The sequence below is a fragment of the Diplotaxodon limnothrissa genome, linkage group LG5 (genome assembly GCF_057381915.1).
Source record: "Diplotaxodon limnothrissa isolate DT_005_m linkage group LG5, D_limnothrissa_male_GT1.1, whole genome shotgun sequence".
NCBI classification, from domain to species: domain Eukaryota; kingdom Metazoa; phylum Chordata; class Actinopteri; order Cichliformes; family Cichlidae; genus Diplotaxodon; species Diplotaxodon limnothrissa.
The window spans coordinates 14,850,797-14,869,074 of NC_140600.1; the positions used below are offsets into that span (position 1 = coordinate 14,850,797).

At 39.7% G+C, this 18,278-nt stretch overlaps 3 protein-coding genes across 4 annotated transcripts; all 3 read right to left on the bottom strand.

The window, feature by feature from the left end:
• Nucleotides 1-1,618: 1,618 nt before the first annotated feature.
• myorg (myogenesis regulating glycosidase) lies at nucleotides 1,619-8,369 on the bottom strand. Of its 2 annotated transcripts, none has more exons than XM_085353907.1 (3): nucleotides 8,308-8,369; nucleotides 5,960-6,337; nucleotides 1,619-5,777 (listed from the first exon to the last, which is right to left on the bottom strand). In XM_085353907.1, exons 2-3 carry the CDS (start codon nucleotides 6,220-6,222, stop codon nucleotides 3,986-3,988), a joined length of 2,055 nt encoding a protein of 684 aa, XP_085210033.1. In that variant the 5' UTR covers nucleotides 6,223-6,337; nucleotides 8,308-8,369; the 3' UTR covers nucleotides 1,619-3,985. The 2 variants fall into 2 exon arrangements, with proteins under 2 accessions (XP_085210033.1, XP_085210034.1); XM_085353908.1 differs by having other exon boundaries at nucleotides 5,960-6,361; nucleotides 8,308-8,343.
• A 663-nt stretch (nucleotides 8,370-9,032) lies between these two features.
• LOC146631804 (uncharacterized) lies at nucleotides 9,033-10,416 on the bottom strand. The gene is made up of 5 exons (XM_085353909.1): nucleotides 10,297-10,416; nucleotides 9,578-9,885; nucleotides 9,453-9,500; nucleotides 9,233-9,343; nucleotides 9,033-9,126 (listed from the first exon to the last, which is right to left on the bottom strand). The coding sequence occupies exons 1-5, from the start codon at nucleotides 10,414-10,416 to the stop codon at nucleotides 9,033-9,035; spliced, it is 681 nt and encodes a 226-aa protein (XP_085210035.1).
• A 1,308-nt stretch (nucleotides 10,417-11,724) lies between these two features.
• On the bottom strand, nucleotides 11,725-17,220 carry LOC146631805 (BOS complex subunit ncln). Its single transcript, XM_085353910.1, has 15 exons — nucleotides 17,085-17,220; nucleotides 16,267-16,457; nucleotides 15,959-16,103; nucleotides 15,727-15,824; nucleotides 15,515-15,592; nucleotides 15,303-15,406; nucleotides 14,774-14,862; nucleotides 14,521-14,660; nucleotides 14,246-14,424; nucleotides 12,947-13,034; nucleotides 12,789-12,827; nucleotides 12,295-12,467; nucleotides 12,141-12,194; nucleotides 11,967-12,045; nucleotides 11,725-11,781 (listed from the first exon to the last, which is right to left on the bottom strand). Exons 1-15 carry the CDS (start codon nucleotides 17,218-17,220, stop codon nucleotides 11,725-11,727), a joined length of 1,650 nt encoding a protein of 549 aa, XP_085210036.1.
• Between the last annotated feature and the right edge of the window lie 1,058 nt (nucleotides 17,221-18,278).

Consider the following 18,278-nt stretch of genomic DNA (forward strand, 5'->3'; position numbering starts at 1 on the left):
AAAAACAACTGTCAGGTATATCTAACAATTTAATATTGATTTTTTTTTTCATGCAAAAGGTCTTCAAGCACAAAATATGACAAGCCTGGATTCTTTAAAGCATTAATGTGCAAGTTTGCACCACCTTTCTTCAACACAGCCTGAACTCTTTCAGCTAAACTTTCTGGTAAGCAGTCTTCAGAAATAGTTCTCCATACTTCTCGAAGGACATTCAAAGCTCTTCTTTGGATGTCGGCTGCCTTTTGTTCTGTTTTATGTCAAAATTATTCCACACTGCGTCAAAATGTTGATGTTTGGGCTCTAGGGAGGACAATTTATCTATCCAGGTATGCTTTTACTGTACTGTCAGTGTGTTTGGGATCATTGTCAAGTTTTTAGCTGCTGCCAATTAGATACCTTCCAGATGGTGTTGCATGGTGGATCAAAATCTGGCAGTGCTTTTCTGCATCAGTTTTGCCAAGATCCTGAGACCACTGGATGAACTGCAGTCCAAAACCATGACAGAGCAGTTGTTCTGTTGTTGCTCTGCAGACACTAACTGCTGTACATCTTCTGACCTACTCCATACATACTGACAATTTGAACTGAAAATTTCATATTGTGATCCATCAGTGCATCAGACTCGCTGCCCCTGGTTTTCATCCCAGTTTTTGTGTAAATTTACCATGCCTCGGCCTTTTCTCTGTGTTCCACTTGCTTAAGGATGGGTTCTTGACAACCCCCTTTAAACTGAGACCATTTCTGATGAGCCTTCAGAAAAAAGTAGATGGATCAATTGAAAGGCCAGATGCATCTCATGTCGTGTGTAAGGTCTGGATTCTTTTCCTATTTCTTAAGAACATGATTTTTAGACACTCTGCTGTAATTTTTTAGGCCAGTTGCTTCTTTTTTTCTTGTTGCAAAAAATGTATTTTATGCCTGTCAGCCTGTGTTATCTTTGGCATTTTTCATACATTCAACAAATTCTGTTTTTCTGCAACAAGCTGTAGCAACAAAGTGCCTAAAGATACAATTTAGAAAAAGGTTTTGTTTTTCGGTTCGTGCCAAGTTGTCTGTGTAGTGAACACTGGTGCATCCCTTGAGTTATGTGCTTTTTTGTGCTTGAATGATTATAAGTCAGAATTATAAGAATCAAGTGGCTTAACAAACAAAAATATATTCCAGTGAAAAACAGTCACAAGGACTGGACTGAAACCAAGTCTGACTCCTTGGAAGCAAAATATAAATAAATAAGGGATGGCTCAAGACTTTTACACAGTGCTGTACATTCATACAAACTGGCATTGGATATGCTGCCCTTTCACATTGGGGAAGAAGAAACCTTCAGTCAAAGATTCAGCTTTCAGTCTTGTTATGTGGCAAGATGGTCTTAGACAGAAATAGCCTTAGAGATTGGCTTGGCCCAGATGCTAAGTGAGAACAGCTATAAATAGGTAGAACAGCTGTGATGTCAAAAGGCAAAAACAAAATTCAGTGGATGTCAACATAGAAGCTACATTTCAAATGGCAAAAGTTCAGCATGAACCCATAATAGGTCAAAAACAGAAACCATGAGAATATTTAAATTAATCCACAGGAAGTCAAAAAGGGACATCATTAAAGTTGATTTATCCATTTATTCAATTTTAAAAGGATTTTGAATTTATGTCAAAATTTAAAACAAATGACAATGAAACAGACAAAACCAATAACACGGTTGGGTTCTTGGATAGCCTTTGATATGCCAGTCAGAGGAATATGTTACTTAACGTATTCTAGTTTGACGAGAAGATCAATATCTGTTGCACCTCTTGATAATAGCATACATGATATTACATACTGTACTTTGATCTATAACGGTGTTGGGGGGAAAAAATAAATAAATGGACATTTGTAGCTACATAGTGAAAAAAATGATAGAAAAGCCTGAGGAGCAAAGACATCGTGTTCTGCAACATTAACATTACACTTCAACCCATTTACACATCACAAATATTACCTCACAATCAATACATTCCCATTTCCAGAAAAGTTCAGATGTTGTATAATATTTATATAACTTCAAGATACATTTATATAAAATTGCGCCTTGTGAGTTGTATACATCTTTTTTTAAATTAACAGTTGAGCAATAGTTTTAAGCAACTTCTTTTATCAACCCCGTTTCTTGAACTCAGAAGACCAAATGGTGATGCAAATTAAAAGCAAAATGTTTTGTCTTTGTTTTCCCCTGACACATAATTTCAGCTGCTCAAAACCTTGGTCTCCAGTATAGGCAGGGCAGTTTAGCACCAGGACTCTCCATGATCTTACTGAAATAGCCAAGGCCTTCCCTTAAAATAATATTAATAAAATAAAAATAAAAGCCATACATTGCCCAGAAAACTGTGTGCAGTGTTCAGCATTGAGTAAAATGTCATTTAAACTGTGCCCTGCTAATAGGCAAATGAGTACAATTTTAACTGGCAAGAACACAGGACAGGTTTCACTTGTCTTCATTCATTTTAAATGAAAAAAAGTAGTGATGTGTGTGGATCTTGCTTAATATTTTTTTTCTTCCTTGAATAGCAGAGATAATGTGCATTAACTGATACAATAACAATGTTTTTGGTCCAGTTAGTTTAAAGAAGTGTCATTCTACCACCTCCAATTAAATATGGGCCTGAAGTAATTAGCAAATAGTAATATTCTCTTCTTTTATTCTCCTTACTCTGTATTGACATTTCTTTTAAAATAGGGCTGTGATAAATGCATTTTTTTAAAAAAATCGAATAATCACTTTGCAAATAGTTATTAATAACAGGCACATCACTGCCGTTTAATTAATCAAACAAACCAAGATTACAAATAAAATCATTGTAGCATTACAAGTGATTATTAAATTACACTAAATTTACAACACCTATCATTTTCATTTTTTTAAATTATACCAAAAAAATGCTACAGAACTGCTTATTATTTTGGACGTGGCAAACACTGCATAAGACATGAAAGTATTACTGCCTTTTTAGCTGCATACAAGCTTAGCCAAGATCATTAAAAGAACTGCGAGATACTTCAGACGGCCTGAGAAAACCATTACCTGAGTCAGAAAGGACAACATTCAAAGCTTAATAAAAAGGAGTCTCGTTCTTGTCTAAGAGTACTTACATGACTCGGTGTTGCATTAGTGAGAGCTGTGCACTTTGCAATGATTAAACCTCAAGCACTGATTCTAATGAATGAAGCATTAAAGATAACTTCCTGAGAAGTATCCAATAACGACACCCCTTCAGTCGTCCTCCCACCACAGTCTGTTTGGCTTAAGCTGAAATTCAAAGTGCTGCGAGGCTCAAATAACAACTTTATAGCATTCACTGGCAATTAAGCTTAACTTCTTTCACAGTTAGTAAATCCCCTTTTTAACAAATGTCTCAAGTATGTGGCTTAAAGCAGCACAGATAGTTTTAAAAATCTTACAGACACACAAAAATATGCTTAACTAATGAGTTTTAAAACATACCTTCGTTACTGTAAAATAATAAGTGGTTTGGCACATTAGTCTTGCTAGATCTGGTAAGACAAGTAGCTTATGGTGGCCATTGTTGGCTAATATTGCAAGCATACAAACATAAAAGATCGGTGTCTATCACATTTTACCATTTACAAGATTAATTCTGCCAGACACCAGAAGTTATACGATTTCAGTTTAAATGACACTAAGCTATGATTCATTATACCATAAAATACTAAAGACAATGTTGTAATTATTAGTTTAAATCAAATTGGGGAGAAAAAAAAATCAGCGATGATGAGATTTTAAATGTTTTTGAGTGACAATGTTCACATTTGTAAAGTAATGTGCTGTTAAAATTTTAATTTCTATAAAATGAAATAAAAAACATTTTTCCCCCACAAATCTGTCCATATAACATCCATCCACCCATCCATCAATAAAAGGACTTGTGAAGCTTGTCCCACAAGCAAATCGGAGCGTAAAATAATCAAGACTGTTATTTACCTCCTGCTACACCCAAAGAAAATAGGCAATTTCATCCAGGTCTACAGGATAGTCTGTGAGGTGCAATGGTTCCTTGATATCAAATCTCTCCCCCTTGTAGCTTCTCCAATGGCCAGCTGGGAGGTAGATGTCTCTCTCTTGCTTTCCAGGCTCTAAAACTGGGGCTACCATGAGGTCATCCCCAATCAGGAACTGGGAGTCAATTTTATAGGCTGTCTCATCACCTGTGGCAATCCACCACACTGGTCGTATGATTGGGTCCCCAGTGCTCAGCACCTCGCTGGCCAGCTCCAGGACCCTTGGTGCCACAAGACTTTCATGGAGGGCGGTGTATTTCCGAGCAATTTCAACTACATCATCGCCGTACTCCCACGGTGGAATAGAAAACTGCATAGAGGGCATGAAGGCTGATAGCTCCAACCAGCGGATATAAAGTTCTCGGTCAGGTAATCCACGATTTCCATATGTGCGGTTCACATGCGCATTCCCTCCAATCATATCTGGTAAAATGAACTGGTAGCCCAGAATGCTGATGGTAAGCACTGCAGGAATAACAGATTTGAGACCCAACTCATACCCCCAAACTGAGTCTCTGTCAATTGGTCTGAAAAAGCAGGATATGTTCTGGGACTGGTAACCACTGCGCGCCTCAGCTCGGTCATTGTACAGGCTTGCCATTTCTGTGTAACGTCTTGTGAAAATACTCGGGTCCCGAATGGATTCCAAAGTCTTAAATTTCCATGGTAAGTAGTTAGCCTCTCCTGCCTCAAATTTAAAAGAGGACACCCCATACCTGGATCGCAGTGAACGTAACTGGGAGGCAAACCAATCACGGGTTTCAGGGTTTGTGAAATCCAAGATGCCACCAATGCCATTCCACCAACGCACTAAGGCTGACAGTTGGCCTGTAGGTTCTCGGACAAACAATCCCCTCTCCACACAGGCATGGAAGTTTTCTGAATCATGATTAACAAAAGGGTGAATCCAGAGAGACACCATAAAATCATCTGACTTCAGCTTATGAAACATAGCAGAGGCATTGGGGAACTTAACTGGGTCAAACTCAAAGTCCCCATAGTGGCGGGAATAGCCATCATCCAGTTCCATTTGGCTACAATTGAAGTTATACTTGCGAATGTTCGCAGCATATGTCAAAAGCTTTTCTTGGTCAATGTCAGTTTTATGTAATGCCCATGTTGACCAACTGGGATGGCGAAACATAACTTCAGCAGGCACTTTGTTTGGCTTGTTGAAGTATCTGCGGACCATGTACTTGTGTATGGATGTTACATCCGATCCCACACAAACTCTGTAGCTAAGTTCCGCACATGGCATCTCCCCTGGGTTTGGCTTAAAGGAACTATCATTATACCGTGCTTGGAAGTACATGGTCTTCTCTGTGTCATTCCAACCCAAATGGAAGGGCACAGAGTTATTGATCTTGATGGCAGTGGCATTAGATGAAATCCAGTAACTCTCTAAAATTCCACCAAACTCATCACGATTCGAGTAGATGTCACTAGTAACAAATGGTTTTGGAGCCTGTTGGCCAGAAATAGAAATAGGCCAGTGTTGAACTGCTGACACTGCGCCTCCATACCAGTGTGCAAACTTGTATGTCATTGCATGCTCTACGGGAATATCAGGAACCACTTCCTCCCAGCGCACACGGTAGCATTGGACAGTATCCTTGGGCCGTACTGTCTCAATGAAAAAAATCAGTTTTCTGTCTGTGGTGCGGACGCAGCTCAGAATCTCACCTTCTTTAGAGCAGGAGTCTAAATCAAGGGTCCCTGACCTGTCAAGATTCAAAAATAACTATAAGCATTATCTCTTTACACAAATCTCACATTTCTGTTAAATGACAAAAAGTTCAGCACATATTTAAAATAATGGATTTGTATATCTAAAGGTCTCATTTTTTCTGTATATGGAAACTTAAATAGCAAAAAAATAAATAAAATAAATTGAAATACCAACCTGAAATCCATTCTGAAAACGATAGACCCTCCCTGGTTTCGGATGATGTAGCCATCTTTATTCAGATCCAGCAGCTCAGTCTTAAGCAGTTCCGCTTTGCGTAAAGAGGCTATGTAGTAACACCACGCAGTCACAGCTGCAATCACCAGCACTAGCCCGATTACTCCAGCTCCAACTAAGGGTCGAGTGTCCTTGCTGAGTTTCTGCTTGGGGATAACATCTGTAATTGTGCCCCCCGCTCCACCTGGCACCACTTGGTACATGTTTGTGCTGTTCAATGTGCAAATCCCAAAGTAGCTTTTCCACAGATCATCAATATGTTTTACAGGAAACCTCTTCTGTTTGACACTTGGAAGCTTGTCACATCTGTTTTTCTTCCTGCCATGACAACGATATACCAGTCTTTTAAAAAAAATAAAAAATTGGTGACGATGCAATATTTGTAGATTTCATATTAACACAGTATTTTGAGGAAATCAAACTTCAATTACTATTTTGATTCTTTATAAGAAAAATGTGCAGGTGTTTTAGTGCATTCATGTTTCTTTCAGTAGCAAACAGTCAGAATATACCAATGAAACTATCAAAGGACCTCCAGGAAAACAACCCCAGCCCCATCGGTGCTCTCAGTCCTTCTTGTTTCCCTGTCAGTTCAAAGCCTCCACTACATTTCCTGGGTTGTCTTACATGCTCTGCATTGCTGAACAAAGTGATTTCACAGCACTTAAAGGTATTAGGCTGTCAGAATGTAAACTTTAAAGATGTGTTTGAGATTTAACCAAACAAATCTACTGCCAATTACCCATAAAAAAAATAAGTAGATGTTCCCAGCAGTAATTCTAACCTATGAGATCAAAATTGAAAGAATACTCATTTGTATGTAAGGAGGCGCAGAAGCAGAAAAGGGGATTTGGGCCTTAAACCTCTGCCAATGTCAGGAAGGAAAGTAAAGAATACTAAACATTGTGTTCTATCAAGCCCAACAAACCAAAACTCCAAGTAACCCACACATCATTCGGTGCAAGTTTGACAGCAGAGTAAACAAGTCTAACAAAAAGAAAACAGACAGAGATCCATTTGTAGTGCACCTCCCAGCGAAGGGAAGGCAGAAACTCTTATGGGTAAACTAATTAATGGCTGATGTTAGTTATTGTGGCTTTAACTAATCAGAGGAGATCTGATAAGAATGCACAGCCGATCTAGCGGAGTTCAGTCCTCTCCAACTCAGCTACATGCTCACTAGTCCTAACTACACTTGATGCTCATGCTCTGCCCTGGCAGCAGGGGTCGATAATAAACAAATGCTGGCTATTAATTAGCAATCTAATTGACTGATTCTGTGTTCAACCAGCCCTGGTATAGATTTCCCCCAACAGCAGTAGTGATAACATAAGCCTATCATTAATTAACAGAGAACTAACTGCTGGTAGCTCTGAGATTCAATCAAGCTGCTGGACCCAGTTAGGAAATTTACCAAGAAAGTCAGAAGATCATTTACCATTTCTAGGAGTTATTTCTTCTTTATTGTAATGGAAAACTACAAGGGTGGGTTTAAGAAGTTAACCTATGACAGTTTGTGATTTGATATTGATCATATCAGGCTGAAACCAACACTTTGGTCAACATTAATAGGTTTTTTCCACCAAGAAGTACCTAATTGTTTCATCCACACAATCCTGGAAAACTGTGCAAGAGGCCACAGTGACATCTTTCCATTTCTTACAAATATGCACGTGTGTGTAGACCAAATGATTTTTGCTTAGTTTTATGGAGCTAAAATTTGAAAAATAAAAATAAAAATGTGGCCAATCCTTTCTGCTCCAGTTTCAACGGCTTCTCACAAACAAACTCAAAGTTTTCAAGTACAGCATGTTCTTCTTCTAAAAGCTTTACACTGCATTTTTTTTGTTTAAGGTATTATCAAGAGGGCTCATATGCACCATTTCAGCTGATTCACTATCTACCATCACATGGAGGAAAAACAAACAGTGAAGTGCTGATAAAATCAGAGCAGCCGTGTGAGAAAGAAGTCTAAATCTAAGCTCGTGCGTGTGTGCAAAATTGACTGTTGTGTGCTGTGGAGTTTTTGCTTATATATCTGTCTCTTATTAACTGCATAAATCGTGCACTACAGACAACAACAGCGCATTTCTAAGCATGTCTGTGTCTGTCGATGTATAGAGACCAGTCGTTGGTTTTGCGCCTTAGTAGGTGGTACGAGAAAGAAGAAAAATAACACGTAATCCATGTGCACTATAATTTTCGCTCACACTTGTTGCCCTTTTCTCTTCGGTTTGTTAGATTTTAAATTACATTTATAGTTTATTTTTGTGGGTTTTTTTGCCTACCGATCAGCAGCAGTCCCCCCGTCGACTCAAAGTACAACTTGTTTGCTTCTGTTCACACAAACAGCCCGTGAAAGGAATCAAAGCGTGCTGCTGGGTCTCCGCCCTGCACACGTCCATAAACGCCTGGGAAATGTAGTTCAGCAGAAAAGCAGCGCTCTGTGTTTTCTCATTCTGCTGCGCATGTGACAGTGTTGCATGCAAATTACGCAATACTTCACAAAGAACCCGATGAACCTAAAAGTCACCAAAAAAGTGCAGTGTATACAGAAGTGAGGAGTTGATCCTTAGCAAAGTGAGGGTAATGCTTCCTTTATTTGCATCGATAGTGACACTCTTTCACTGCATTTGCTCTGGTAGTTGAAGACGGCATCATACTGTATCATTGTACTGATTCCCTTTTAATTGACACACGTTTTCCTCAGAAGATTAAAATTACAAAAACTCACGTACAGCACCTTAGGGCCTCAGAGCCTCATTTGATCTTCAAAATCATCCCATGAGAAGATCTTTGGTACCGATTGAGCACTTAACTGCAAAAGTTTCCTTGCATTACACAATGAGATAACAGCTGTGCTTGTACACTCTACATGATTCACTCTTACACCTTGTCTCACTGGGTTAATTAACAGAGAATTAAGGAAAAGTTAACGATTGCTGGAGAGTAGCCTCAGGCTCTCCGTGGACCTCTTCGGGTCACCATCTTGGAAACCAGAGCTCTAATAATCCTAATAAAGGCTTTCAGACACAAACTCTGGGTGTATGATGTAGTGTCCAGCTTGGTAGGGCTTCACTACATGGAAGCAGCTGTAGCAACCACTGCTGAGGAACCAAAAGAGAGGAAAAGGACTATCAGCAGCTATTATTAAATGCACCAAAACAAAAATGGGGATATATTTCAATATATCACATTCGACTAAATAATCACCTGTTATCCCGGCTGCTGTTAGAACAGCACCTCTGGTATTTTGTCTGTACAAAGCTGCAAGGAGCTGCAGGAGTTTGGGCTCTTGTTTGAAGCGGAGCAGCTGTATTTTGCCTGTTCGAAAGATGAAAAAAAAAGTTTTTTAATAGAATTACTAGGTTATAAATCAATAATGTTCATCAGCCCTGAGACCATAAGAACAGGCCAAAGGTTATTTGCCTACCTGAGCTGCTGTGTTGAATGTGGATGAACATGCTTTTGATAACCAAGTCTGCTGCAAAGAGAATCACTCTAAATCACTGAGTATTTATCTCTGGTCTGTTGATGGAATATACAGAATATATTTACCTTTGTGGGCTCTTCAAAGCAGTGCTGAGGTGGATGTCAGTGCTCGGGGAAGGCTCGGTCAGTTGTAGTTTCTGCAGTTTATCAGCAGAGGGCATGGCTTGTACTGTTGATGGGTTGACAGGGGGCATGTGTTGTGTTTTGTCGGTTGTATTTAGATAGCTGTCAGAACAAGTTGCAGCAGGACCGTGAAATGAAAAATGTCTGACAGGGGGGAAAAGAGGGCGGCTGAAGTCCACAGGGGGCAAGGGATGAAGAAGTGCATGGGTTGACCTATTGTTTGACTGAAGGCTCCTGGGAAACAGAAAGTCCTTGGGAGGCAAAGAACAAATGGGACACATACATGTAAATTTTCTTAACTCTATTCATCCTTGCATGAATAAATAAGCACGGAGAAATTCCTGCATAATAGTAGGATACAGCTGTTATGATTCACAGAAAAATGTGCCCAACCAGTCAATTAGTAGGACACTTTTTTTTAATATAGCCAAACAAAATACAATGCATAGAGCAGTAGGTATAATTGCCTCAGATAATCCTGTCTGCCTGAAATGAGCTATATTTTTCATATTTTCTGAATCACCCAGGGTGATATAGTATAACTTCTAATTTTGGAGACAAATTTGAAAAAAAGAATAAAGAAATTCCAAAATTTCCAACAGTCACTCCGGCCTTTCATTCACACAGATCACGTAGGCAGTATTGAAAGCTGTGTGTCTTACCGCCCGGGGCTGAGGGTTGTTCCTACGGTGGGCAGAGGTCGGTCGAAGTTGAGCTCTTTTCACTGTGCCTGGAGATCTGAACTGTTCATTGTACACTGTGATGTATAGTTGGGGAACCATCTTCACTGACTGCCTTACTTACTTTTCCACGGCTTACATCCAGATCAGCCTGCCTGAATGGAGCATGCAGCATCACTCACCTCCCCCTGACACCTGCTAACTCCACCCCTTCCCCGAAAACAGTGTACCTCCTCTTTGTATTACCTTTGTCTGTGTGTTTGTTTGTTTGTTTGTTTGGAAATATTGTCTAATATTTATGGGGGTTTATTATTCCTGGAGTGTGAATACCACCTATTTCACTGTCATATTTATATATTATTTATTCTATATTTATATAACAACATGACATTTCTCTTGCATCAGTAGTTATAAATTCTGCATGAAACCCTGTCAACCTCCAAACTGATAAAACTTTTTGTTTAACCTGGAGCTATTCTGATTAATGTACTCTGTTGGAAGGAAAGCAGATTAAGGGCATCCTTGCTGAAGCAGAAAAACTCTTTGTGCTACCTGAGCACTCGGCCACTAATCCTCCTTAGCTGCAAGCCCCCTGCAGAGACACACATACCTGGGGTCACAGCCCATGACCTATTTCCCTCCCAGGGGCCTTTACAAATAAGCCAACACCAATCTCCAACACTTCTGGCCATTCGGCTGCCTCGTAGTTAAAATAAACTCAGCGCTATCAGATCAGCAGAAAAGGAGTGAAACAGCAGAGAAATGGGGCTTCTAAAAATCTTCACCACCACCACAACCACCACCACCCAGTGTCACCTCTGTTCACTGTCAGCTTGCCACATAAGCATTAATAATTTACCAAGCGCTGTAGGGTGCCTTTGTGTCTCCAGCGCTCTCACTGACTTATCTGTGACAGGAACTGGCTGTTCATCTAGTGAAGCGGTTGGGGCCTCACTTGACAGCCATGTTAAGCCCAGTCAAATCCACGCGAACAGATGCAGAGCAGAGGATATGGGGAATCATAGTAATGATCTGGCAGGAGTGTCCTTCACAGGAGCTCAAATCAGATCCAGGGCTGTGCGTTCCCAGCTTTGATACAGTTTTCATACAGCTTGAAACAACTTCTTTATTTCGTTTCATTTTGTTTCAAACGGCACACTCGGAGCCTGTTAATGTAAGTAATTTTCACAGTTAAGTGACTTCAAGTGTAATGAAAGGTACAAACATCTTTTTTAAAAAAAACAAACAAACAAACAAAAAATTTACATTTCAAAGTAAATTCCCACTTTATATGAGATGCATGTGATCATGCAAAGAGGCTTCCTGCTGCACACCCGGCAAATGTCCAACATGTGCAGAGCTGACTTCAAAGCGCTTGTCATGGAGTCGGTGGTCGTAGTCGTAGTGGATTCAGTGGTGCTTAGTTTTAACTGCTGCTTTTAGTTTTGTGTAGAGAAAACCGAAATTCTGTTAAAAGAGAAAGAATAGGTTATTTTAAACTGGTAGTGCTTTTAGACTACGCAGAATGACGAATAAACAGTGCTGTAGCTGCACTGTCTACAGTTCCTTGTAAACAGTGTAGTTACATGGAAATATGGAATACAGTATGATTAGATAATATAATATGGACGTCAAAGAGTGCATTAACACACCTGGATTGCGTAGTAAACAATACCCAGGTAAGCAGCAATGCAGCCTCCCAGGAACAGATCAAAGGCTGCAGGCTTCACTCTGAATTAAAAAATGCACATTAGAGTTTTAATGGCTTATTAAATTTAACATATACACTAAAATTTAAAAACAGATATAATAATACCAATATCTACCTGTACATGACTATTGGTTGGCTCATTTGATCAAAGAAGGTAATATCAGGATCCCTGCAGGAAGAAATGTTGTTGATCATTATTATTGTTGTCGTGGTATGACCGATTGGATTGAAAAGATGTTCTTTCTACTCAGATAGCTGTATTTTTTTACCTCTTGTCCTGTCGGAAGGTGTGTCTGTGGACTTGCTGCAGATAGCGCTTGAATTCGTGCTCCAGTGAGTTGACCAGCAAGATATGACTGGGTTCCTTATCCAGCAGCTGAGTAGCCCGAGGGACTGATGTCAGGAAGGACATCAAACTGGAGATACGACTGTCCTGAATGTCCTGAATTACAGATTTGGATGTGGGTTTTGCAGAGGGGAAAAAAGAAATCACACAAAACTCAGCTTCTACTCTGCATGCATCAGTTCTTATGATTTAAAAAATAGACTCTGTTTAGACTTTTTCAGTTACATGTAGATATAAATCTTTAAGAAATGACATTAAAACATGTTTGAATAAATAACCTCAGTGATCCATCCCTAACCTTCAGATGATCATGAGGAATAAGCTGCTGAAAGACTCAAACACTGTGTCATGTCTCTAAACTAACACCAGAGGTCAGCACTTCTCTGTACATACCAATCAAAATAACTGGGAACTTACCAGCTGGCCCTTGAAAACTTGCACATCCTTTGGTGAACCCTTGTGAAAAATAAACACACAGTTATGACACATTAACATGGCTATTTTAAAGCAATGCTGACGTAATGAAAATTTTTTATTATATTTTCAGTATGCTGTGTTTTCATGCATTCAGTCACCTTGTCAGAGAGATTGTACATGTAGCGGGCCAGCGCTTCTGCTATGATGATGCCATTTCGCTTAAGTTTCCGGAAATCCACTTTTGACCTAGAGGTGATAGTCACATGAGTAAATATCTTTTAATGCCCTGTGAAAATACACTTGACTCAACAATCTGTTGGACAAAAACACAGTTTTGTATTTTTGCTTACGTACACCACCGCGGTGGATTTTAAATCAAACAATCAAGACGTGTTTGAAGTGCAGGCTTTCAACGTTGATTCAGAGGGTTTTACATGATAAAAATCTGCCTAGCTGAACTGTGAACAATGAGTTTTGCAGCATTTGGCTGAATCTAAGTAGAGAGTATAGCCCTGTACACTTCCAAATTCATCCTGCTGCTTACATAAGCAGTCACATCATCAATAAACAATAGTGACCCAGTCCCAACGTCTCCCACACGTGCCTATGCTATAACATTGACTCCACAATGTTTAACAGATGCTTCAGATTACGAGCTGTTTCTATCCATCTCTGCACTTCTCTCTTCCCATAATTCTGGGACAAGTTCGACTTTCATTCATCTGTCAAAAGACTTTTTTCCCACACAACTGGGTAGGCTCAGATGTTTCAGATGTTTTCTGACAAAGAGTAATCTGGCCTCCCTTTTCTTTATTATAACCAATGATTTTCACCCTCTGTACTTCCATCCCAAAGGCTTCTTTAGATTGTAGATTGATCCATGATCTATCTCCTCAAAAGGGTTCTTGACTTGGTTAGATATTGTGAAGTTGTCTTAACCATGGAAATAATTCTGTGATCATGTACTTTAGCTGCCTTTTTTGGTCTAACCAAACCACAGACCCACGCCTTTTTAAGAATATACTTGCGTTCTCTCTATGATAGTTAGTTCTGAATTTTTCAGCCTAATGATGGCTCCCCTCACCTCCACTGATATCGCTCTGAGTCTTATATTAAAAATTACAGTGAAACACTATAAAACAAATTGAACGCTTTGAGTCAAACTGAGATATTATATCTGCTTCATTAGTCATGAAATGCAAGGGAACAGTCCTCAGCTGGCTATGAGACTGCTTGTCAGTGTATTGTCTAATTAATTTTGAGCCTCTGAAACTGAAGGACTGGATATATAAATAAATGTCTGTCGGTGTAAACCTTTTGTAAAAGCTGAAAAGCTGACTTTATTCACACATTAATTCTTTTACTTAAAATACACTATTGTGGTGTACAGGGACAAACAACCTGGGCCTCAATGCTCTCAAATACTACTAATAATAATATCCATAAACAAAACTTGCATGGTGTCTAGCATAGAGCCACGAAGTTCAGATTTAGGATCTTCCAGATGAGACAGAGTGAAGCCCAGGATCCTGCGTAGGCTGTAGCGCTCATGCTCCCAGGCTACAGTAGACTCCACAAGATTGATCTTTTTATGAACCAACCCCACCTTCACCCAGGGAAATCTGGAGGAAACCACCTGGAGGGCAATTAAATAAGATATTTGCACAAATGACTAAGACTGATGAGATCTGGTTGCTTTTCTTGCACGTGTAGAAACAGCTCCGCTGGTTACCTCCTCCAGTTGTTGGATGAAAGACTGCATTGGCGTGTCGGGTTTAGGAGGGCGGGAGACGTGCATGTACAGCTCATCGCCGTTGGCCAGTGTATCCAAGCACAGGACAAATGCCACATTGTCATGGAGAAGGCTGGACTCTGGATGGAAAATATTTAGCTTTAAAAACCTGACATTTTGTGTTTTAATTCACATTAGCACATACAGCACACAGCCCACTCATGTTCAGTGAGTGGCAAAGCTGAAAACTCACCAGCGTGGTCCAAATTCTCTTCAATCCACCTCTTTGTTCCAAGGAAATTGTATTTTCCTCCTCCGGTCAAGGAGAACATTAAATTAAATCTAAAACACACACATACACACACAAAAAAAACAAAATTATTCAACAGCTTAACTTATTAACTATAACTGACCTGCACTGGCTGTTAGTTTTCCTCAAGGGTATTTCCGATCACTATCAGTCACTCAACGCAACATCATTAGAGCCATGCAATTACAAAAGCTTTCACAGTCCAGCTGAGGTTACAATGAAAGCTAAGTTTGAAGATAGGTGTGGTCCCTGAGTAGTGAGTAACGAGGCCCTAATTTTCCTTTCCTGTTTTACTTTTCAGTGTATACTTCCTCCATACAGAATACAGTATCTTTATCCAGCAGCATATTATCTTGTTCAAAGACAGGCACAGCGGGAAAATTCATTGGAATTGCTGCGTGTTCATCTGCTTTGTAGAGACATTTATTAACTTTGCCTTTGCTTTGTAATCTTACAATGAATTGGAACTTACTGTGGTCTGGTTCTGGGACTACTGTAGAGTTTTTGGAAGAGACGGGCCAACTCAATTAGGATTGTGACACCACTGGCATTTGAGTCTGCTCCATAAGACAACCACTGTAAAATGCACACAAGCACATATCCATTTATGGTTCGAGCACAGTCTGATACTCTATCTGCTAAAATTTACACCTAATTTTAGAGGTGTTTTACGATTTGACTCACAGGGGCAAGCCCATAAGAGTCATAGTGGGCTGCGATGACTATAGTGGGTGCATCCTCTACTGCTCCTAGAAGAACTCCCTGAAATAAACATCCCCAGGCATATATCACAGAACCAAAGTGCATTTGCAAGCAGATTGAAAATTATTTAACTGATATTGGATGATCTAATCAATTTTATTCCTCTATGGGGAATTATTGGGTCCCAAACGCACCTCCAGTGTGATTATAGCATTGTCAGTGGTGGCCTTAATTGGGGCATTGTTGATCACTAAAATCTGAAAAGCTGTAGCCGTGACCATACTGCGGAGGACTGTCAACAAAAGAAGAAATGCACCAGAACCGTTAGTAATACCATACCATAACTTTCTTTTTAGTTTTCCCCGGGCATTAGTCCAAACAACCACCATTAAGCATTTGCATGTATCTCGTTGTTGTATCACTTACCTCTGACAAAAATGGATGATGTCCGGGTGGCTGCAGCCTGTTTCACCTCCTCATACATGCAGAGCAGCTGTTCATCCTCAGGTGCCACATACACTGGCATGAGGGTCTCCTTAAGCAAGGTCTCGCTTTCACTCACCATAAATGACTGAGAGACAAAATGCTTTACTTCAACCAAAGGGCAGAGAAACAATTGTAATCTTGATTAAGAGATTCTTAATATCTTCCTTATAATCCTGTTTTCTTCTGATTTCCTTAGTAATTGAGTGATGTGTCAATAACAGAATGAATGCTTTTAAGTATTATAATACCTCTACTGCATTGTGAGGGATACTGGAGATATTTTGGGGCAGCAGGATCAGGATGGCAGCTGCATTTTGTCGTTGGGCCTCGGAGTATTTTTCTGTAGTGAAGTCTTCCACCTTCATTATCACACAGCGGCGGGTTAACGACGGCTCTTCTGCTGAGCGTGCCTCCGCAACAACAATGGCTCCACGACAGCCTCGGCGGACGAGACAAGAGAAGGCAAATGATACATAAATACCAACTTGGGCAACATAGAAACTCTACTTTAAACGCAGCTTCCTCTTCCTGTTTTTTTACACAGAAAAAAAGCCTTTAGCAAACCAATCTGTTTCCAGTGGCAGTGACCACAAGCTCTCAGTGGTCAAGAAATATTAGTTCCCTCAGTCAGCTGTAATTTTTAGGTTAAAAAAAATCCTGTTGGAAGACCTTGCCTCGGCTTTCCAGCTAATCTGCACATTTTAAAAAAAATACACTGAAAATGGTTTCCTTAGAATTTGAAACATAATTTATGCTCAGAATAGGTTCTATATAATTATCCAGTTTTTCCTATATTCCTATAAAATGCTCTAAAATTGGTTACCAGATTTGTAGTGGTTTCATGAGCACCCAGGTTAAACTATAATTTGAGTTTAGCACAGACAAACTCTCTTCCTGGAACATACTGATTTCAAAATATCCTTTCAGCACCAAAGCTTGAATATGCATCATGTGGCACATTTAAGGTCAAACAAAAAACAAGCAAGACTTTAAATTTAGAAGCAATTTTATGCTACAGATTTGTCATTTTTCTTTTTTTATAATATATAGGTGTGTCTGAACTTACCATACTTATGCTGTCCCAGGTTGTACTGTTGCATCCTATAGGCAGTGAACTCATAGGACGACACGGCAGGGAGAGCGGAGCCATGCAGAGACTGCACGCAAAGCAGCAGTGCAATGGCAGCTGTGCTCTGCAACATGATGTGGCATCCAGTTGTGATCTCAGGCTAGGGAGGATGGTTAATGTTAGACTTCATAAGAGACCAGACTTCCTTCAGTGCTGTACAAAAGTCTGGAGCCACCCTTCATTTATTGCTTCCACGAAGCCAGGCGTTCTTGGAATTTTTATTTAAAGTGGTCTTTAGCAATAATTCTTCATGCTTTCTGAAGATCGTTAGACAGGGGCTTGTTTTTACTTATACTGAAACCAGTCCTTGTACCTGATTATTTTAAGAGCTAAGCCACTTAACACTAACATACAAATTGAACAAGTGGAGGAAAAGTGGAAGGCCTAAAAACTATCTAGAGCAGATGAACGCTATTTGGAAGTCATGTTCTTAAGAGATAAGATAATAATAATAATAATAATGGATTGGATTTATATAGCGCTTTTCAAGGCACCCAAAGCGCTTTACAATTCCATTATTCATTCACTCTCACATTCACACACACAAGATCCACTAAATCCACCTGACACAGAACTCAAGAGACGCATCAGTTGGCCTTCAGTTGGCCTACTGTTCACTGAATCCTCAACAGTGGAAGGATGGGTGTCAAGAAGCAATTTAGAATCCAGGGATGGGGAGAAAAGGCTGAGGTGTGCCAAATTATACAAGAACTGTGAGCAAAATCAGTGGCAATTGTAAATTTTTGGTTCAAATCATCATTAATATGTACAGATTTCTACCTGTAAGAGGTACAACAAGCCTACAGCTTAAATGGTGGAGGCTCTGTCATGCTTTCGGGCTCTTGTCAAAACTGATGGAATTATCAGTGCCGAAAAGTGTCATCAGATTTTGATCCACCATGCAATACCATTTGAAAAGCATTATGAGAATGATCCCAAACATACTCCCAATGCAGTAAAAGCATACCTGGAAAGAAAAACACAAAATGGCTCACTATTAATCATGGATTGGTTTCCCCAGAGCTTTGACCTCAATATTAACAACATCCAAAAAGAGCTTTGATTGCACTTCTAGGCCTGGAGAACTATTCCTGAAGATAACTCAAAGAAGAAGCCTGAAGAAGAGAATTC